The sequence below is a fragment of the Galleria mellonella genome, unplaced genomic scaffold (genome assembly GCF_026898425.1).
Source record: "Galleria mellonella isolate WM207_F2 unplaced genomic scaffold, CSIRO_AGI_GalMel_v1 utg352, whole genome shotgun sequence".
Lineage (NCBI taxonomy): Eukaryota > Metazoa > Arthropoda > Insecta > Lepidoptera > Pyralidae > Galleria > Galleria mellonella.
In genome coordinates, this window is record NW_026442084.1 from 4,583,088 (window position 1) to 4,606,365 (window position 23,278).

The 23,278-nt window shown below is 35.6% G+C and overlaps 1 protein-coding gene across 9 annotated transcripts in view; it reads left to right on the forward strand.

Moving 5' to 3' along the window:
• Positions 1–23,278, forward strand: part of LOC113519393 (twitchin) — a 143,987-nt gene that overhangs the window by 115,866 nt on the left and 4,843 nt on the right. For 6 of the 9 annotated variants that reach the window (XM_052896992.1, XM_052896998.1, XM_052896995.1 and 3 more), the window contains 8 exons: positions 726–842; positions 2,008–2,173; positions 3,709–3,869; positions 4,551–4,709; positions 6,396–6,437; positions 8,560–8,767; positions 9,378–9,564; positions 10,627–10,800. In XM_052896992.1, the coding sequence (XP_052752952.1) occupies positions 726–842; positions 2,008–2,173; positions 3,709–3,869; positions 4,551–4,709; positions 6,396–6,437; positions 8,560–8,767; positions 9,378–9,564; positions 10,627–10,785 (1,199 nt within the window). In that variant the 3' untranslated portion in view covers positions 10,786–10,800. Of the gene's footprint in view, positions 1–725; positions 843–2,007; positions 2,174–3,708; positions 3,870–4,550; positions 4,710–6,395; positions 6,438–8,559; positions 8,768–9,377; positions 9,565–10,626; positions 10,801–11,859; positions 12,013–13,221; positions 13,352–13,849; positions 13,950–14,424; positions 14,591–15,171; positions 15,297–20,239; positions 20,436–20,960; positions 21,131–21,812; positions 21,932–22,673; positions 22,828–23,278 lie in introns of those variants that run through there. The other 3 variants (XM_052896996.1, XM_052897000.1, XM_052897001.1) reach the window with 2 other exon arrangements.

Below are 23,278 nucleotides of genomic sequence, written 5' to 3' on the forward strand. Positions count from 1 at the left end.
GAGGACGAGGTGTGGGCAGCAGCATCCCTCTTAAAACATCTCCAAACCCCCACTCCGGTTGCCAATCCGTCTACCAAGCGTAGCAACTACTGGCAAACCTTCACAAGGAAGTTGCCAATATTCAGCAGCGAATTGAAGATGTTATATCTCCATATCCTGTAATAACAACAATGATAAATTATGCTAGTTGCTAGCTAATTTGAGAATCATACCATTATATTTTAAATTCACAATCGGAACTTAACGCGATGAAAAATTTTTGCAGGTAAATAATGCCTACATACCTGCTTTTAGACACTTGTGTATGTCATATCTTTTTTTTTATACAACTTAGAATGGCAAACAAGCTGACCATCCACCCGATGGAAAGTGGTAACCGCCCTCTATAGACATGAGCAGTATTAAGGACGTAACATAGTATACTGTTTCGCCTATGATACCCCCCCATGCGTTGCCATTCCTGAGAACTCAGGTGTTGTTCCTCTGTACCCAGTAAATTGACTACCATATCCCACGATTCAAACCGAAACACAGACATGCAAACACAACTGTTTCACGGTAGAAAAACGAATGGGACAGAAGTAGACACATTTGTCACAAATATTTATTATTGTATTTTTTGGATATCTAGTTTACATAGTACAAGGTCTGCTTAGTTCTGTTACTAGATGGAGCTGTGTGCTGTGTCCAGTGGTATTCATTATTTATATATATTTTTATTTCAGAACGACACGCGATACTAACCATCCGCGACGCCAGCAAACTGGACTCGGGTCCATACAGGATAACAGCGGAGAACGAGCTTGGACAAGACTCGGCCATTATCAACATCGAAATTAGCGGTATTATATCTTTTTGTTTTTATTTACTAAGAATTTGTTTCATTATTAAAAAAAAAAATAATAGGTATAATGAATATTTGGGCTTTAACGCCAGGAAATGCTGTGTAGTTTTTATTTATAGCATAATTTAACATCCGATCCTGGTTCCTAATCTTACATACAACAGTGTACTTTATCAAGTCGACCTCCACGCGGTTCTCCCTGGTAACCGTTGTGGTTAATTTTTGTTGAATTCGTCACGAGCCAACCGACCTGTTTTCATCCTCATCCACCTTTCCTCACTGGTACCCCGCCAGTATATATCGATAGCACAGTTGGAGTTACCATTTCATTTTCACGCATTAAAAAAATCCTCACATAATAATAAAGAAATCGAAATCAAACATCCGTTTGAAAGCCCAAAGGAACATGAGTTCAAAAACAAAAAATGTTGAGCTTTCCATACAAACATGGCGCGTCTAACTGTAGAGATAGTATTTGTCATCTGCTTATTTAGGGAAAATGTTCATTAGAACACACCGTTAGAAGGATGCTGATAGTGTTGATTTTACACCGTATGTACTGAAAAAATATAGTACATTACCGCAGCGGCCAGCAACTGAGGCATTGATGGACGAACGTGCAAATGTGGGCCGAGGCGTAGCCGACGCACACATACGTAAGTCCATCAATGTCTAGTTGTGGCCAAGGCTTGTATAGTACTCTTCTCAAACAATGCGTGGAAATCAAAAACACAATTTTGCTTTTTAAATTCAATGACGAATAACGAACAATAATAATTTTTCACGCGCCATAATGTTCCTTTGTTTTTTTTTCAATAAACAAGTTTCTATTTGCAAGCCAATTCGAAATATAAATAAAACCTTTTATAAGTTACCTCCTTGGTAGCCATGTTTCGAAGTAAAAGGTCATTCTATTTTTAAATTACAGGACAGATACGAGTTTACATAGTAATTTATCTGGCCGCAAAACACGACAGATATGGATTTTTATACAACTTTTGCCGGTCGCTACCCGCATGAATCTGGCCAGTACGGCAATTTTGATTTATCTCAAAGGAGATTGTTAAAATAATGCTTACATTTCCAAGCATGTTTGAGAAAATAATAAATAATTAATTCTTAAACCGCCCGACATTTTGTACAATAGCAAAATTATATTACAGATCGTCCTGACCCGCCACGGTTCCCATCTGCGGACAACATTGGCGTGGATTCGCTGGCGCTCAGCTGGAAAGCGCCTGTATGGGACGGAGGATCAGACATCACCAATTACCTCGTTGAGAAACGAGAGCACCCTATGTCCAGTTGGATCAGGGTTGGAAATACCAGGTAACGTGTTTCTAAATATATGTTCTCCTATATACCACGAAGTTATACAAGAATACAGCCTATCTGATGGTAAACGGTCACTGTAACTAATAGACGCCTGCAACAACACTAGGCGCGTCCCATGCGCCTTGCCAATTCTGAAGAAACCTTAATATATCCTTATTGAAGAATCCTATATTGTAGTCTAGGGAAAACTTTGGCAGGGAGCTCATTCTGCAACCTGAGCATTTGTAGTGGAAAATACTAATGATGTCCTACAGCTGTGCATGTGTCTTTCCAGTTGAGAAAAGAACCAAGGAAGATTTTGTACAAGGCATTTTTTTTTTTGCATAAAATTATAGGTTACAGAAACATAACATCATAGTCCACCGGTTCACCGGTGAGAGACTTTGTACAAAAGTCGTTTGCTTTGGCATGTCCTCTGTCCCATTCATGTTTCTACCGTGAAGCGGTTGTATTTGCATTGCTGTATTTCGGTTTGAAGGGTGGGATACGGCAGTGAATTTACAGGGTACAGAGGAATAACACTTAAGTTCTCTGGAATGGCAACACATGGGGGGGGGGGGGGGTATCATGAGCGAAACAGTATACTCTGTTATGCCCATAGTACTGTTCATGTCTATAGGCGACAGTTACCACTTTCCATAAGGTGGGCCGTCAGCTTGTTTACCATTTTAAGTTGTATAAAAAAAGTCCCCAGGAATTGCTACGCATGAAAGGTGGCATCAACACAATGTATTTCCTGGAGTCCATGCTGTTATTCAGATCTACATGCAACGATTATTATATTACTTTCCATCAGTAGAAATATATACAGTGTTGACGCCAGACCCGAGATGTCCTGGCGTTGGGGGGAAATAAACTGAAAGGGCACTTACTTGGCATGGTGTGGATGTGGCTGAGATGAGCGGATGAGCTGAGCTGAATGTACAGTTCCTTCCACGACACGATATGCACATTCGAGTTAGACGGACGCATTGTAACGGTCAAAGTGAAGAGGACGCGCGTGCGCAGCGCTCTGTATTATTTCGGAGTATGTATGATGAGCGTGTATGACAAGATTGATGAATGTGGAAGAAGCGAAAGAGGTTTGTTTGAATCGAAGCATTTGGCGTTCCATTGTTTCTGCCTACCCTAATGGGAGACAGGCGTGACAGATATGTATGTATGTATGTATGTATGTATGTAATGTGTCGCTGCGGCAGAGGCGACTGACTCGACCGACTCGACCGGACGTCGGTCAGCGGCGACCATAGACTGGCGCGTGAAGAAAGCGGGGGGATGAAGTGCTTTCAATGCGTCACACCTTTGTGGCGTGAACATACAGTGTTCACTGCAGTCAGTCAGTCAGTGTATGGAGATGGTTCAGGATCGTTCCTTATGGCACTCTATGGGAAAGGCCTATGTTCAGCAGTGGACATGTAACGGTTGATATACAAATTGTTAACCAATATGAAGGAAAAATATGTGTTTTCGTTCATTAACTAGTTGGTATAAGATGACCTTTTTAACCCTACTTATTGTATTATGGCCAGGTTCACCACAATGGCTATCACGGGCCTGGTACCCGGCAAGCAATACGAGTTCCGAGTGTACGCTGAGAACATTTACGGCCGCTCGGACCCCAGCGAGACCACGTCCCTCGTGCAGACCAAGGCGGTCGTCAAGAAGGAATTCAAGAAGAAGGAATATCCAGGTATGACTGTGAAATTGTGTTTGCATGCCATGTATGGTAAAATATGGTGGTGTCATAACCTAATATGTGGCATTTGCAAAACCCATATTTAAGGAAATAAAATATTATTATTAATTAATTTTATCTACATAAAGTTCTCGATGGTTATAGGTGGTTTAAAAATAAATAAAAAAAAAGATAGTTGTGGGTAGCCATGATTTTATAGTATTTAGGAAATACCCCATATTTCCATTAATGAATAACAGGCTATGAAAAAAATATATTTGTAATAGATTATTTTGGTATTGTTCCGCAGTATAACATTGGTGTATTTTGATTTTTATTCCTGTTTCTGATTTTATTTATTTATTTTTTATTCTTTATTGTACTATAAAATTTGTACAAATATAACTTATGATTCTCTACCGACTAATCATTAGGTAAAAGCGTTTCTGATATACAATGTCGTGCCAGCCCAATCAATCGTTAACGCACAACGTATCATAAAAATTAAAATCTCTTACAAACCTATTTTAATAATTAATGTATTTTGTCACTTTCTACAAATTGGGAACGTAGAGCAAAAAAAAGGACGCATCAATAGCCAAAACTGTTTTATGAAATGTTTGACGTGTTTATGAATAAGGGGCTACAATATAGCCAACATTGTGGCCGAGAATTAATTATTCACGTATTTTCCAGTGGACGAGACCGGTAAACGTATCCGCAGTAACGCGGACCACGGCCCGGTCAAGGACTACGATAGTTACGTGTTCGACATTTACAGCAAGTACGTGCCGCAGCCGGTTGACATCAACACGTGTTCGGTGTACGACAAATACGACATACTCGAGGAGATTGGTGAGTGTTCACTCTGTCGAGTCACTTGAACGCTTACAGGATTAAGACCCATTTATGGTTTAAATTGTGTCATATCGAGATTTATGGCAGCGTTGAATATGTTTTTTTTTTAATTATATTGAAAATGCTTTTTAATGAGGAAATTTTAAATAGTAGAAATAGAAGAAATCAAGGTAGATAATTTGCTCGCAATAGCTTTTTTTTTTAATGTTGGTGTTTGTTTTTCTATTTTTAAACCTAAAAGCCTAAATCTACTCGTGAAAATACAATATATTCCAAAAAAAAAAAAACTTCTATCCTGTGTACATACACAGGATAGGAATACATACTTGTGACAATTTTATGATTAAATCTAATAATCTCTAATTGTTCTGAATAAAAACTCTGCCATGTTCATTATATTATTAACTTTAATGAATTAATACAGCAGTTAAATTTTATTAACACATTTAATTATGTGGCATAAATTCTAACATGTTTGTCTTTAACCACACAATAATGGTAGTGTGTGTTTGTGTGCTATGTTTGTGTTTATAAATAAATAAAGAATAAGTAAAAATATACCTTAATGTTTACGTCAATAAGGTACTTATTAACTTCTTATTTTATTTTTCGAGAATTCATCTAATTTTACCAATTTTTTTTTTCAAAGTACTTTACAGTTATCATCATTGCCTTGCCATTTCCTATTTATTTGGTATCGGCACAGTATGTCTTCTTCTTCCACAAATACCTCACTCTTCTTTTATGCATATCATCCTTCACACAGTCCATTCATCTCGGCGGAAAGCGATTGTTAGTAATGGGGTCTAATTGACCCCATTGCTAGCAATACACCCTGTCAGGTCGACCTCTACGAGGTTCCCCCTGGAAACCATCTTGGGTAATTATAGTGGAATCGTCACCTATCATCTATCACTGGTGCCCCGCCAGTGTATACCGATAGCACAGGCGAGGTTCCAATTCAGGAACCATTCTATTATCATCCATTAAAAAAAAGTCTATCCATCTCATCTTTGGTCATCCTTCTTCCTTTAAAGTACTGTACAACATCGGATCAGTAATAAAATATCTCCTTTATCAATATATCTGCTTTACTTTAACACTATTCTAACATATAATTTGTAATAGTATTAAGCTCAGCATGGGATTTTAAAGCATTTAATATATTAAATTTAAAACAACTTAATTTCACTTTGCATTTAATAATACACTTGGTTTAAAAAAATATATATAATAAATGAATATAAACGACTTATCGGCATGTTAATTGAACGTAGTAAATATGACTCACGAAGTTGCTTAGAAATTGTAGTATTGCGATACAGAAATGATATTAAACGTTCAATACATCAAAACACACATACACACACAAAATTTATTTTTAATATTGTCATTGTACATACGTATGTAGATACAGTCGGCAACAAAAGCGTTTGTACACATTCAATTGTATTTACCTCTTTACTATAACAAACTTTTGCAGTAGACTGTACATTAATATTTTTATATTAAAATTATATACAAGATATCATTTCTGCAAGATAGAACTGAAAGAGTTGTATTGTCACTTTCAGTTTTATAAAATCAACACAGATTTTACTAGTTTTTTTTATTAACATAGTACGATACTAACTTAGCCGATTTTGAACTATAAATCTTGGTACATAGAACTCAATTTCGCAGGTGACTTCGTGAGAGCGTCATCTAAAAGGAAACGCGCCGGAGGTCTGTGTGTGAATAGATCGATGTAGTGCATCTCTTTCTGCATCTCTCTGTCTCACACGCATACTCTATATTATATTATACGTACATATATATGTATATAAATATTTAGGTATACGCATGTGGTATTTTAAATATTAAATACATATATTTATTAATGGTGTAAAATAGAAATCTATAACTTATTTTTTTTTAAAGCAAATGGGTGGGCAGCTTTCCAAAATTTATAATTTTAGTCGAACCTTGGCTAAAATTATGACTTTTGGTCTAGTTAAGGTTTAAATTTGAGCATATAGATTTTGTTTTTTCAAATTCGTATCGGACTATTCTAAAAGGAAAATCCAAATTATGTGTATGTATAAAATATGTATTGCATTAAACAATTTTGTTTTTCCGTTATACAGGTGTCCATTCATACAGACTTACTAAATTACATAATTTGATTAAGTTATAGGTTTTTAAACAAAACACACTATTAAAAATAAATATTATTTTATACTATTATATATAGTATTATATAGAGTAGAACAAGTGCACGGTTTTAAGCTTTGTCATTATACACTCGTATATATGTCACAAGACAATATTTTAACGGGAATGCGCGTCTTCCTAGTTACATTTAATTGGCACAATTCGGTCAGATCAAAATTATTTCGACCAACAATTTACTCTCTTTGACAAATCTGCAAATTAATTATACATATGAGGCCTATAAAATTAAAGGCAGCTAAACGCCATAAAATCGATTTCATTTTCACTCTGTATTCAAATATTTCTCTTAATTAAATGTTCTATTAATTAAAATTTAATTTATTACTAATATTCTAATTTTACCAGAGCGAGACTTTGTACAAAAGTCGTTTGTTTGGATACCTCTGTCCCATTCGTGTTTCAACCGTAAAGCAGTTTTATTTGCATGGCTGTTTCGGTTTGAAGGGTGGGATATTATGGCGTGAATTTACAGGGTACAGGGGAATAACAACCTGAGTCCTCAGGAATGGCAACTTATTACTATGGTACTGCTCATGTCTATAGGCGACGGTTACCACTTTCCGTGGTAGCCGCCGACCGTGGTGGGTCGTCAGCTTGTTTGCCATTCTAAGTTGTATAAAACAAACTAATTTTCTTTTATCTGGGTTAAAATATTTAATATCGTTCCATATTCTTGACAAAATATTAGTTTTTGTAGTTTCCTGAACATTTGACAGACTTGGATTTAGCAGTTTTTGATTTGATAGGCCTCATATATAACATGTAGAAACAATTAATGACATTTTGTATACACATTTATATCAATACGGTAATATCATGTAGTCGTTATTAAATATATTAGATAGGTTGTTAAAATATTTATATATATATAATACCAAGAGTTTGACGAAACATTTTTGATCTTGACTGTACTATATAATTTACGAGAAAATTCCTTCGTGAGATTATAGAATGATCAAAGTTTTACAATTTCTAATATACCTATAATAAATTCCATTGTTCTTAATTAGTATTAGGTAATTGAGATCGTCTTTGATTCTGTTTTATTTTCCATTTATATTGTATTTAATCCAAATAATTTTATTTATAAAATAAAACCACTCAAAATACTATAATAGATTAATATAAATAAATGTATACTGTTTATCAAATGAAGAAAATAGCTCGGAAGAAAGAGACAGAACAATTGAATTAATAATATTAAAAATTGTGCCTAACAAAAAATCTGACTTTAGTTGGGATTAAATTAGTTATTTTTATCTAAAAACTAGAGTCTTCAACTAAATTTGATAAAATTTCTATGACTTCAAACTAGAAGTATATTCTTTCAGATAAAAAAGAAAATCAAAATGGTTTCGAACTGACAAAGTTATGAGGTGACAAATATAAAAAAAAATACAACCAAATTGAGTACTTCTTTCTTTTTAAATTCGCTTGAAAAGGTTCCTTAGCCTTCTTTTATGATTACGGAAGATAATTATACTTATGATAAATAAAAAAAAAAGTATTTTTAAATATCGAACCAAACACATTACCATTTAAAACATCTATAATCTCACGAGCGAATCTAGACTTTGTAGAGAGCGGCATAGAATCCAAAAACCGAGGCGTGATGTAACGTGCACTGTTGTAGGCACAGGCGCGTTCGGCGTGGTGCACCGTTGCCGCGAGCGAAGCACCGGCAACTACTTCGCGGCTAAGTTCATACCGGTGAGCGGCGCCATGGAGAAGGAGCTCATAAAGAAGGAGATCGACATTATGAACCAGTTGCACCATAGGAAGTTGATCAATCTACACGACGCCTTCGAAGACGATGATGAGATGGTGCTCATCTTTGAATTGTGAGTAATGCTTTATTGATTTACTTTTAAATATTAAATTAGCCATTAAAATACTTTATTGGACTGTAGCTAATGTTTATTTTCTATTTTCGATTACTCACGTGATTTTTTTAATAAATGACTAGCTTAGTAGTCATTAGCAGTAATAAGAAAATCAATGAAATAGACCACTTCTAGATAACGTATCATTATAAAACATACAACTATGAAAATCGCATCTAATTTGATACAGCAGTTTTTATGCAATGCAGGAACAAACATACACAATAAAAAGATAGAGAAAATTTTAACAAAATATTGATTTGGCTTCTATATATATATAAAGATTCGAATTATAATTAGTAGATAGTTTTTTTTTTATAGAATTCTTCGAATATTTTATTATATATTTTATTGCTATATATTCTGTGATATGTGATTAAAAATTTAAAAGTTCTTCTAAAATTACATTTCAAACTGGGAGGTAGATTCATAAAAAAAGACTATTCAAAATTGTTAATATATTTTTATTTATTTATTTATTTATGCCAATGTTTTTTTTTGTCGTATTCTAAATTCAAATGTCTATAAAGTCATAGAGCATAACTGACAATACTCTCCGACTTGCCAGCTTGTCTGGAGGCGAGCTGTTCGAGCGCATCACAGAGCCAGGCTACAACATGAGCGAGGCGGAGGCGGCCCACTACATGCGCCAGATCTGCGAGGGAGTCCGCCATATGCACGAACAGAACATCATCCACCTCGACCTCAAGCCGGAGAACGTGATGTGTCAGACCAGGACCGGCACTGATGTCAAGGTAGGGTTATAGCTTTGGTTTGTAGTTTAGATAGATAATAATCTATTTGTGTTACTTCAACATAGGTGCAAATAGAGACAAATACAGATATACATTTACAAAAATAGAAAACATACATACAAAAAAAAAAATTATATAAAAGGTTTTTTTTCGTTTTTAAAACAGATGTTTTTTTCTTTGCTGTGTTTTATTATCTTGTTTAATACTAGCGATCCGACCCGGCTTCGCACGAGTAGACAGAATTTTCGAAAATCAATACATACAATAAAAAAGTTTCGGCTAATTCAACTGATCGGGTATTTTAATAGCATTTCATATGTGATTCTTTAGATTGATATAACTTTTTTATTTATGAACCGATTGAAATAGAATAGAATAGAATAGAAATCATTTATTCAAATAAACTTACATTGAAGCACTTTTGAAAAGTCATTACATTTTTTTTTAATCTACCGCTCGTTCGGAAAGCTGTCTCATCACAAGAAGAACGAGCAAGAAACTTGCGTGTTGCTCATACAATAAAACAAACATCACATGTTAAGTGGAGCAATATGCAACACATTAGTGAAAACCGCATTTAAATCGGTTAACTCGTTTCTGAGATTAGTGTGTACGTACAGACAAACAGACATACAGGCAAATAAACAAACCGACGAAATTTTTAAAAATTAATAATCTAGGTTGTATTACTTTCATAAAACCCCTCTATAATAGTTTTTCTTATATATCTTCCATGTACAAACAGCGACCAGTTACGATTTTATTATATGTATTTGTTATAATTATTTATTATATTATCCGGGACTTTATATATATCTACATAAAAACAAAGTATCTAGAAACAGAATTTTTATACTACTATTGTGTCAGACAAGCATATGACGCGTCTGATGGTAATCGCGGTTACTGTTGCTTATACGTCTGTAACTGCAGGGATGTCACACACGCGTTGCAGACTCTTACGGAACCTTAATACGCCCTTAAGAATCCCATACTGTAATCTCTAGGAAAGATCGGTCTATCACTAAGAAACATGTGACAATAATTTTAAATATGTTTTAGATCATTGACTTCGGGCTAGCCACAAAATTGGACCCGAACGAGGTGGTGAAGATATCGACGGGCACAGCCGAGTTCGCCGCCCCGGAAATCGTCGAGCGCGAGCCTGTCGGCTTCTACACGGACATGTGGGCCGTCGGTGTGCTGGCTTACGTCTTGTAAGTCATTCAATTTCAAAGCCTTTTAATAAAATTCATCAATAAAATGGATACATTGTCCAATCTTCTTTTCTTTTCATTTAAGAGTTTCCTCTTGTCGATGCAACTGATTCAAGCACCTTCTTCCAGCCAGCTCTATCCCAGGCCATATCTTTGATCTCCCTATACGACATGACACCTAATGTTTCCTTTATCTGTCCCATGTAGTAGTAATTCCTCGGTCTTCCACTTCCTCTTTGTCCAATGCTGAATAATAAAAACTAATAACCTGTCACCTCATAACTCTGTCAGTTAAAAACCGATATAGAAAATTCTTTTATATCTGAAAGGATATATTTTTTTAAATTGATCCTATATAAATTTTACCAAAATCAGCTCAGTAGTTCAATTTTTAAATCGAAATAACCGGTTTTGCCGCAATTGAATTTTTATTTTGAAAGACAATCTTAAATTATTCTTAAATTTAGTATTTATTTAGTTTCTTGTCTCTATATATATCTTTCAACATATTCCTTTTTATGCTCCGTCTTTTCCGCTATTTTTTTATTTTATTATTACATAATATCCATTTTTATTTTTTACTATTATATCTACTTATTATATATAAATAATAAATAGATTTATTTTCTCTTCACAATTCATCACAGTGAAATACAATGAGACATGCTTATATTAAAGTAATCAAATTATAAATATAATTGTGAGAGACTGGTGCCTGAGATAGGTATAAGAATATCTGTATTACAGGTCACATATATATATATTAATGGACCAATAAAGTCCGAAATAAAAATTATTATTATTAACTGCATGTGCATGCCCACAGCTGAACATAGGCCTCCTGCTTTACCAGTAGTTGCTGCACTGGGCAGGCATGTTGACAACTGCAGATAGGCTTTGGTGATGTTTTAAGAGGGATGGTTTTGCCCATCCCACGAACTTTAAGTTCCCTTAATCGCCTCTTATGCACTCACGGAAAAGGAAGGGGTAGCTCATTCCATGCCGGGACCAGAAGGCAGATTTATTCAATTAATAATTATAAAATATAGCTAGTATAGACTGTTTTTTGTTGTAACAGATTATCAGGACTGTCACCGTTTGCTGGCAATAACGACATAGAAACACTGAAGAATGTGAAAGCATGCGACTGGGAATTCGACGAGGAAGCCTTCCAACACGTGTCAGATGATGCGAAAGACTTCATTAGGAGGCTGCTCGTCAAAAACAAGGAGTTAGTATATATTGCTTTAATTATTATTTTTATACATTTTAAATTTATATGCGGTCGAATTAATTATATTTATTTCAATTAATTTATTGCACAAATATAGGTATATATATATATATTTTTTCTTTATTGTACTTAAACAATACATGCGACAATTAGTTTAACAACTTGTTAGGAAGGGAGGACTTTTCTCTGAAAGAGATACATTAATAATGAAAATAATAACAAATAATGAAACTTCGTAATAGTTTGTTAATTAACAGGAAATCTTTCACCCCATTTCAACGTGATAAGCGCAAAATTTGAAAATGGCTAAACTACATTTTTTTTATAGAAGTCCTTGGAATTTTTTAATTAAGAGAAATTTTGGAAAAAAGAAAACAGGAAAGACCTAAAAACTTGTATATCTTATTCTTTATCCCATACAAACTAGTGTTAGCTGCCAATACTTGGCGTGAATTTACTGGGTACAGAGGAATAACACCTGAGTCCTCAGGAATGGCAGCGCATGGGGGGTATCATGGGCGAAACAGTAAACTCTGTTATGTCCATGGTACTGCTCATGTCTATAGGCGACGGTTACCACTTTCCATCAGGTGGGCCGTCAGCTTGTTTGCCATTCTAAGTTGTATAAAAAAAAAAAAAAAAAAAAAAAAAAAAATACAAATATTTCAATCAATGCATGAAATTACTGGGTCGGAGGAATAACACCTGAATCCTCAGGAATGGCAACGCATGGGGGGTATCATGGGCAAAACAGTACACTCTGTTATGTCCATGGTACTGCTCATGTCTATAGGCGACGGTTACCACTTTCCATCAGGTGGGCTGTCAGCTTGTTTGCCATTCTAAGTTGCATAAAAAAATTTAATATTGACATCAGTACCTAAATACGTATTGTTTGTTGCAATTTCAGAGATAAGGTAGTTTCAATCAATCCGGGTTATCTAGACCCTTCTAGGAGAAATTAGTTGGGGGCCTCGGGGCAAACCCCTTTGCCCCAGTTTCAACTGCGGGGACAACTACCCCGCGTCACTGGATCTAAGCTCTCTCCAGATGGTGAGGCGTGGTCTTAGGATAGTTTTTATCCCGACAATAAGAAACGGGTCCGGTAGATGGCGGTAGGGGGCACAACGATGTCTGTCGGGTCAGCAAGGTGTAGTAAAAAGTAAAAATGGGTATTAAAGTGTGGTTGTTTGTGTTCTGTGGCAGGAAACGCATGACAGCGCACGAGTGCCTGATGCACAAGTGGCTGGCGGGCGACGCGGCGGCCGGCCGCACCGCCACCATCGAGGCGCGCCGCTACGAGGCCATGCGGGACCGGCTGCGGCGACGCTACGACGTACGTACATTGCTGTTTCTGTTTTTTTCTGTTATTTGTTTATTTATAAAAGATACACCAACAATATATTCACAATAATTACAACACAATGTTATAAGTAAGCTTTAAGCTAGACGAACGCTTCAAACCAAAATGCAACCATGTATCAATTGTGAGCAATAGTTTACTTACAACAGTAATGTTTTATTGTTGTAATTCTTATTAATATGTAAAATGTAAAAGTGAGTGTGTTTGTTAGTTTGTTTGTTACCTTATAGTGCCTTAACGGCTTAACCAATCACTGTGAAATTTCGGGTACACGTATTATATGGGATGGAGAAAGACACAAGCTAGGCAAACGCTTCAAACCAAAATGCAACCATGTATCAGCACAGTTCCTTTATAATAGAAACGTAAGTATGATAGAGAGTATAGACGACTTTTGTTAACGTTATTTTTTTCATAAACTATTGTTATCTATCACAAAAAAAAATAATAATAATTACGCTCTATATTTAGAACTGGTCATCGTTCGTGCTGCCGATCGGCAGGCTGAGCGAGTACAGCTCGCTGCGCAAACTGCTCATCGAGAAATGGAAGATTTACGACGGACAGTTCGGTGAGTTCTCGCTGTAACTTGAGATGTGTTCACACAAATAATTACTTGCACCCTAATATAGATATAGTCTATAAACTATATGTCCTTTATATATCTATCAATTTTTGACATTAAATTGGGTATAATAAAGCCTAAATTATATATTCTATTCAAAGTTCCTATATAAAATGTTACTTGAATAAAGTTTAGGAGTTGACCAAAATAGCATTAAAAATATTGATATACAAAAATATCCAATATACAAATTAAATTTTTGTTTTAAAATAGCGCGCATTTAAACAAATTGTGTAATCATTTCTCATCATCCATTGTGGACGCACCCAAATTTCTCGACAAAAATATGTGAGAAAATTTGGGTGCGTTCATATACTAGATATTCATCGATAGGTATTAAAGCATATATAATAATATCAATATGTAGGTAATTCTGATTAGCTATAAATGTTCATGTTGTATTAATACCTAATAACTATAGATCGCCGGCAAGCGGCGCCTCGGTTCGTGATCAAGCCACAATCTGCGTTCTGCTACGAGGGACAGTCTGTGAAGCTGTACTGCCGCATCATCGCTGTAGCGGCGCCCACAGTTACCTGGTCGAGGAACAACCACGAGCTCCGGCAGTCTGTCAAATTCATGAAGAGGTATATATATATATATATATATATATATATATATATATATATATTATGTTATTATATAATATTATATAAAAATATTATATATATATATATATATATATATATATATATAGTTAGTGATATTTGAGAACCGAATGTAAAGTATCACACACAAGCCCAAGAGGTTTAAGTGGTACTAAAAATAAAATTTTTTTAATGTATTTATGTATGATAATTAAATAAAAAAAAAATATAAACATAGAAAGAGTGCGGTGCTAGCGATAGTGTTACCAGGCCCCATTACTAATAGTTCTCTTCTTCCAATGCAAAGAAAATAAATGTGATAAAGACTAGCATAAAACAAATATTAAAAAAAAAAAACTAAATATAAAATTAAAATAAAGACTGGTTGAGTATTTGACTTCACCTTTTATTAACTTTTTTTACAGACCTCCGGTCTTAAAAATCACGTCTCATGAGAATTACATACCCCGGCCTTAAAAAAATCATGTCTCATGAGAGTTACATTCCCTCGGCCTTAAAAAATCGTGATCTTAGTCTTCCACTGGCCAACTTCAACTAATTGTTGCCTTATCATGGTACAGATATGCTGGCGACGATTACTACTTCATAATAAATCGCGCGAAGCTGGAGGACCGCGGCGAGTACATCATCAGAGCGGAGAACCACTACGGTTTCCGCGAGGAGGTGGTCTTCCTCAACGTGCAACGTAAGTACCAGCCTTTTTGTAACATCGTTACAAACATTTATATAAATACTATCTTTTATCCGTGACTTCGTCTGCGTGATCGGGATATGTTCAGTGACTTGGATAAAAAAGAGCCTTCTCCAAATGTCCTTTTCCAAATCGAGTGCATAATGATCAGTTACGCCGTTAAAGCGATAAGACGCAACAAACCAACTGACTTTCACATTTATAATGATTATGAGTGTTCGTATTATTCTGAGGGATTTCTATGTATAATGTGTATATTTTTTTTTTTTGATGGGTGAGAATGGAATGGTTACCCTGCCTGCGCTATCGGAGCACCAGTGAAGGGTGATAGATGAGAATGAAAACAGGCGAGTTAGCTCATCATGATGAATTCGTCAGGAATTAACCATGATAGTTTCCAGGGGGAACCGCGAGGAGGTCGACCTGGTTGGGTATATTGCTAGCAATGGGATTCTCAGTCTCCATCATTAGCAATCCCTTTCCCCCCTATAAATATATTGCGTACATGGCTTTGATGGTTTGATAAATGAAACTGAAAATTATTGGATTCCATTTTCGATTTATTTCTTGTAACTTACAAGCACAATATCTGAATGTATTGCATTTTTATAATTTACTGAATAACTGAAATATAATTGGAGAGACAAACTAACTTCATCAAGCGTCGAACAGAAGAGAGCTGAATCATAGCCAAACCTAGTTACATTTTTTACTAGATCATAGACCAGTGATTCCTAAAGTAGGTTCCACGGAACCCAGGGGTTTCGTAAAAAAGTATTCAGGGTTCTGCGAAATTATTCATATAGTGAAACAATTTCATTACAAATTAAAGGGAACTATAAAATGTTATACTTCTAAAATATTTCTAACAAAAGCTATTGTTTTTATTTAAATTACAGTGTTTTTGATTTGTAATCGTTTGATATGAGGTTCTATAAAATATAAGATATTTCGTGGACATTCCGTCAGTTCCACTTGACCCTACACACTTTACCCACTGTGGCTAAGAATGAATTTTTTTTCACCTGTCCAGTCCAGGATAAATTGAATAAATGTGCTACTTGTCTCTGTCGATATTTTTTTATAATAATTAGTACAGTCTGTTAGGAAATTAATAATAGTATAAAAATATCCGTGAATACCAAATGTAAAGAGAAACTTTGATACATCCTTTAAAGTTTTATAATATGAGCTAGCAAATGCAAAAAATAAGTTATAAATCCGACTGTCATAAAAAAGATTAACCCGTTTCATTAACCCGTTTAAACAAATAAACTCTTCCGTTTTACATATTACTAATCAGTCAGGCGGGATGCCTGACTTCCTACGGCTAGATAGAATTTTAGAAAATAATTTATAGCCCCCATTACTCGCTGATAATGTAGCTTTATATCATCATTATCATCATATCATCATCATCATATCATTATATCATCATATCAGCGTTTAACTGTCCACTGCTGAACATAAGCCTCCCCCTTTGAGGGTTTTACCAATAGTTGTCACGCTTGACAGGCGAATTGGCAATCACAGTTAGACTTTGAATATGTTATAAAAAAGACGCTGCTGCCCACCCCCTCGCCCTTCTATAGTCGTCTTTTACGACACCCACGGGAAAGAAGGGGTGGCCTATTCTATGCCGGGACTACACGGCGAAGTCCCATATATACCTAATTAAAAATTGAAACTCGTTATGCATTCCAAGTAATATGACGAAAATTAAAAAAAATATATAGAATTTTTAAAATAGAATAGTGTTTGAGATTCTTACAAACAGACAATCAAATCTCTCTTATTTACTTATATTAATATAGACTGTACGTAGTTTATAATAGTGCAAGTAGCATTCTTTATCTAAAAAGTTGACTAGCCTTTGATGTGAAAGTCGAATGCGATACTTATTGAAATAGACACAAAATAATGTACCTAAACTACTATAGAACAATCTAAATTATTTCCTTAGTGCAGCGGACGGCTAATAAATCAGACGAAGTAATTTGCAGCGCGACCTTTACCAATTAAATTGAGTGCAACATTACAAATGTGACGAGTATACGAAGTTAAATTATAGCCAGACGTGACATTATCTAGCGGTGATAGGAGACATTGGTCGCTTTAGAAAGGTCGCAGGTTTGTTCCCCGCGGTGAATTTATTGTATTTTGTTTTTCGATGAGTAAAAATGGAATAGAGACCCGTCTGTGCTGTCGATATATGCTGATGAAGAGATAGCCAGTGATGGATGAGGATGAAATCATGCCAGTTTAGCCCATCGTAACGATACACCGTTCGTCAGGATTTAACCACGTCGGTTTCAAAGTTAGAGGTCTTAACATAGTATGATAGGGGGGAAAGGGATTGTTAATAATGGAGACTGAGAATCCTATTGCTAGCAATATACCCAACCAGGTCGACCTCCTCGCGGTTCTCCCTGGAAACTATAACGATTGATTCCTGATGAATTCATCATGATGGGCTAACTGGTATGTTTTCATTCTCATCTATCACCCTTCACTGGTGCTCCGCCAGCGTATCCCGTTAGCGCAGGCGGGGTTACCATTCCATTTTCATCCATCAAAAAAAAACATAGTATGATATTAGCAATGGGGTTGCTAGATCTCATAATTAGTAATTCCCCCCCTTCCTTTTCGAAAAGTTTGTGTAATTTGTCGCTTCTCATAATTCATTGCCTATTCAGTTCAATTTCCAAATACAAAAAATGTCATGGACATTTCCTAAATACTTAGTTTGTTTTTTTTTTATTTGTATCTCCATCCTCGTTCATTGCGGTAAAATTCGATCTCTTTTCCATGTAGATTCCTTAATTTTTAATCAACTAGGATATATAATATCTTTGAAGTAATTTCTATGTGTTATAGGAGATTACTTGCTATTTCTATTTCAATGTATTAAAAGTTTGAAAAATATAATAAACGAAGAAAAATTAATGGACCAAATACCTAATTATATTATTCTATTCTAAAGTTATATTCTGAGTGAGCTCGTTTCATCTTGTGTGTTGTAATTTTCCATCAAATGAGGATTTTTTTTATACAACTTAGAATGGCAAACGAGCTGACGGCCCACCTGATGGAAAGTGGTAACCGTCGCCTATAGACATGAGCTGTATCATGTATATAACAGAGTATACTGTTTCACCCATGATACCCCCCATGCGTTGCCATTCCTGAGGACTCGGGTGTTATTCCTCTGTACCCTGTAAATTCACGCCATATCCCACCCTTCAAACCGAAACACAGCCATGCAAACATAACTGTTTCACGGTAGAAACACGAATGGGGCAGAGGTATCCAAGCAATCGAGTATTGTACAAAGTCTTCCTCTGGTATATCTACCACAACCTATCATTTAGTAAAAAAATGTAATCTCGTAAGTTCGTTGTTTATAACCTGATTTGGAAAATTCTTTTTTACTGATAGGATATACTTCCATATTAGTTCCTTAGAAATTTAATCAAAATTTGTTTAGTAGTTTTGTTTTTAATTTAAAATAACTGGTTTTGGCACAAATGAAGCCCATATTTTTTTGTGAAACAAAGTCTTATTTATGTATTTATATGCTTTTGTACATTCACTTTTAATACAGACATCAGTTTATATCGAAAATATACGTAGGCGGACTTATTCTACGAAGGGATTTCTTCCAGAAAAATTATTCTTTACCTAATAATCTTAATCAGACTTTCGAGAATCATTCTCAATCCCAAATCAAATCTAAGCGTTCTTAATTACTTACAAACGAACAGTATTAAATTTTGATTTATATAGATAATTAGTATTATAATCCTCACGTTAGCTATTGCTTTAACAATTGGGTCACGAATGCGTTTTCTATTCTCGTACCGCTGTGAGTCCGTTGGCATGCACTGATCTATTCGATGCATTGTTAATTTGCATTCGAGTGCCGATACATATTGTTTTTATTTCCCACATTTAAATGAAGTTTAATATTGCATAATTAAATACGTGGAATTAGAAAGTTGAGGTGTAAAGAAAATTGTGCCGTATTTGAGGTAAATTAAAGTCTTTATTTAAGTGATCGTTGACAACGCTTTTTTATGTGTTATGTGGTAAAGTAGTTGACATTCAATATTTTGGACACTAAAAATAGTGTACTGGTAATAAAAAAAGACTAACTGCGATCGCCAACCCGCCTGCTAAGTGTGACAAATTCTGTCTAACCAACCCCCCCCCCCCCCTCCCATATGTGAGGAGGCTTATATTCAGCAGTACACAGTTAATGGCTGATATGATAATATATTTTAGTATACATATTCCATACATATGGAACATTTTGGGAAATTTTATCTTTCAGCTTTTTCTATATGGAACTGATGCACATAATATTAACATGTGTTATGAGTTAACTTATCGTGATATCCTTTTAATATTATAAATGTAAAATTTGTAAAGATGTTTGCATATCCGTCATTCGATTACGCTTAAACGGCTCATTGTATTTGAATTAAATACACTTGTAGATTATATCCTAACTTAACACATTGAATTTTTTACATTTTTGTATCTGTATTCAAGCAGACGAAGTCACGGGAAACAACTAGTATATTTATGTCAAAATAGAAGAATCTATTGTCTTCATTTTCTGTAACAAATTCATTAACCCTTCTTTGTATAATGGTGGAAATTTCCATCATAACATTGAATGCCTAAAAATTATATAAAATAAAAAGTTCACTTTAAGTTGATCGTGTCTGGATACCTTTTTAATTTTCATTGCAGAAAAAAAACATAGCTGTCAACTTTATTTTTTAACCATTTTTCCTTTAATTTTGAACATGAATTATATCACCTTGATTTATTTCACTAATAAAAAAAATCATGCAAAGAAGGGTTAAATCAGCAAGGTATATCGTTATATATATAATGTGTGTGTGTGTGTGTGTGTGTATGTCCACCAGCGGTGCCTAAAGTGCAGCGCCAGCACCTGGCCGAAGCCCCGCGCCGCCGCGAGCCGTTGCCGTACACGTTCTGGCAGGAGTCGAGCGAGACGGCGCCCGTGTTCACGTTCCAGCTGCGGCCGCGCGTCATGCAGGCGCGGGACACCTGCAAGCTGCTCTGCTGCCTCAGCGGGAAACCCACGCCCACAGTCAAATGGTGAGTCGGTAGCTGTCGCAGCATGCGCCCGCACACGCCTGCTTTTTTTTAATTGATGATAATGGAATGGCAATCCCGTCTGCGCTAACGATATATGCTAGCGGGGCACCAGTGAGGGATGACAGGTGAGAATGAAAAGGCAGGTCAGTTAGCCCATCGCGATGAATACACCTGGGATTCAGCACGATGGTTTCCAGGAAGGACCACGTGGAGGTCGACCTGACAGGATATATTGCTAGCAATGGGACTGGTAGTAGTCCGCATTATTAACAATTCTTCCCCCCTGGATAATGTAGCTGTCACTGTCAAACGATAACTGTCAAATGGTCCGTGTGTTTTCTTTTCCGTGGGTGTCGTAAGAGGCGACTAAGGGAAGATAAGGGATGGGCAGCGTCCCTCTTAAAACACCTTCATAGCTTAATTGCGGTTGCCAATTCGCTTGCCAAGCGTGGCAACTACTGGCATATGAATTTCCAGTCCATAGCGAGCGAGGAAACTATAATGGGTTATTGTAATGCACCACAGGTACAAGGATAAGAAGGAGCTGTCCAAATATGACTACTCGATGACTCATTCGGACGGTGTAGTGACGATGGAGATCGTGGACTGCCGGCCCGAGGACAGCGGCAAATATACTTGCGTCGCGACCAACATCCACGGCACCGACGAGACCTCCTGCGTCGTCATCGTTGAGGGTATGCTGTTTGAAGCCATACACTACATATTATATCTTTTTTTTTATTGGCATTTGCTGTATTGACTCCGTAGTCACCTGGTGGTAAGTGATTTTTGGAGTCTATGTAGTCCGCAGGTCCAATGCAAAATTTCATTTAACCTGCAGCCCGCATTATTCTGGCTTGAGTAGGCCTTTTTTGAAGGTCCAAGTTATACTTAGCATAGATTCTGTGAGGAAGATTCCATTATATATGGTGCGTCAAAGATAGAAGCTGCTAAATGTATTGCTCCTTGTTCAAATCTGATCACATTCAACAGTTTATCCAAAAATATTTTGTACAGAAAAAGAGATAGAGTGATAGTTTTAAATAATTTCCCAAATCGTCTTCCATGTAACAAGCGATAAAAAAAAAACTAAGGAAGACAATATCTTGAATGGGAAGAGAATACTTTTAGCATTAATTTTGCCTTGTACACATACATGTACTAATAAATAAATAAATAAATAGAATAAACTAACATAACGTTATTGTAAAAATTAGAGATATTTAAAGACCTCCAACTGTCCTATATAATTCGAAAAGCGTGTCTTTGAATTGAGCCAAGGAAGCTCATTTTGCATTTATGTGGCCTAAATTATGACGATAAAATTATCTACTTGTGCCTATATATGTTATTTATAAGAGTGTTTCTTCTCCGCAGGCGAGGTGGTGTCTCCAGAGCAGGCTGCGCTTGCGCACAACTTCCTCTACTCTGGCGACCGGCGGTACATCGAGAAGCCGATCAAACCGGCACCGCCCGCCATTATCACAAAGACAAAGGTTAGAATTGATATTTGATGTTTTTTATTATATTTTGGCAACTATGTTAATGTAGCGGTTTAATATATAAATAAATAAATATACTGCCTTATATAATATATCTTCCTTAAGTCCAAAATACAATTTTTTGTACCCTCGAGGATACAATACAAATATTTGTATTGTATTTGTATCATGAGTATGATTGTTTGTATTGATATGGGTGTTTTCTATATATAGTAGGTACGTATATACAAAAAAATACATTTCAGCTGTCTATATAGTTCCCATAGTATAGAGTGTGCTTAGTTTGGAACTAGATGGCGCTATATTCAGTAGTATTTATTTATATGTTACAGTTACTTATATATTACAGTTGTATGGCTAAGGTACCATATGAAAAGTGATTTTGTTTCATCATCATCATATCAGCCTTTAACTGTCCACTGCTGAACATAACCCACTCGGTTGGGGGTTTTGCCAGTAGCTGCTATGTTTGGCAAACGGGTTGGCAAACGCACGGCTTTGAAAATGTTTTAAGAGGAACGCTGTTGTCCATCCCTCGCCTTCCCTTAGTCGCCTCTTACGATACCCACGGGAAAGGAAGGGGTGACCTGTTCTACGCCGGGACCACACGATATTTTTCTTTGTGATTGATAAATTGATGGTCCACTTGATGGAAGAAAATTAACTATTATATTGTGATTCGTACAAATGTTTTGAAAAATCGACAATATATTTCTAAACTGTTTTCAAATTACAGGTGACAATAGACCCTCCACCAAAAACACATGCAGCTGGCCCCCGACCCAAGTTCTCCCCGCAGACGTCGGTGGACCCTAGCAAGAAGAAATACGGGGCCAAGTTAGACTCTGACACGTCGTCCAGATCACGTAGTGCTACTAAGGAATTAGTCTGTAAGTACAGTACTGTTTATAATTTATTTTACTTTATTAGGGAAACTTAAAATTGATAGAATGTATAAATAATTAATATAGGAAAGACATAAATCAGTAAAATTTTCATAAAAAAGTGATATCCGAGCAGTAAGTGCTTTATATTATTCTTAATTTCATGTATAATATAGTATATATCATATATGTGTAAGTATATTTGTTATTATTCGTTTATATATGTAATTTTAGTATGTATGTATATCAATAATTAGTAGTACCGCATTCGAGTATTCTGACACTTCCCTATGGTTGACTGGGAGAGAATGCTTTTAGCATTAAGTCCGCCATGTACACATATTTGTACTAATGAATAAATAAATAAATATTAGATAAGTGAGAGTGGGTGTGCCTATTCAGTCTGAAATTATTTCTGTCTTTGATAAAATATTATAATAATTGTCATTATTTTTTT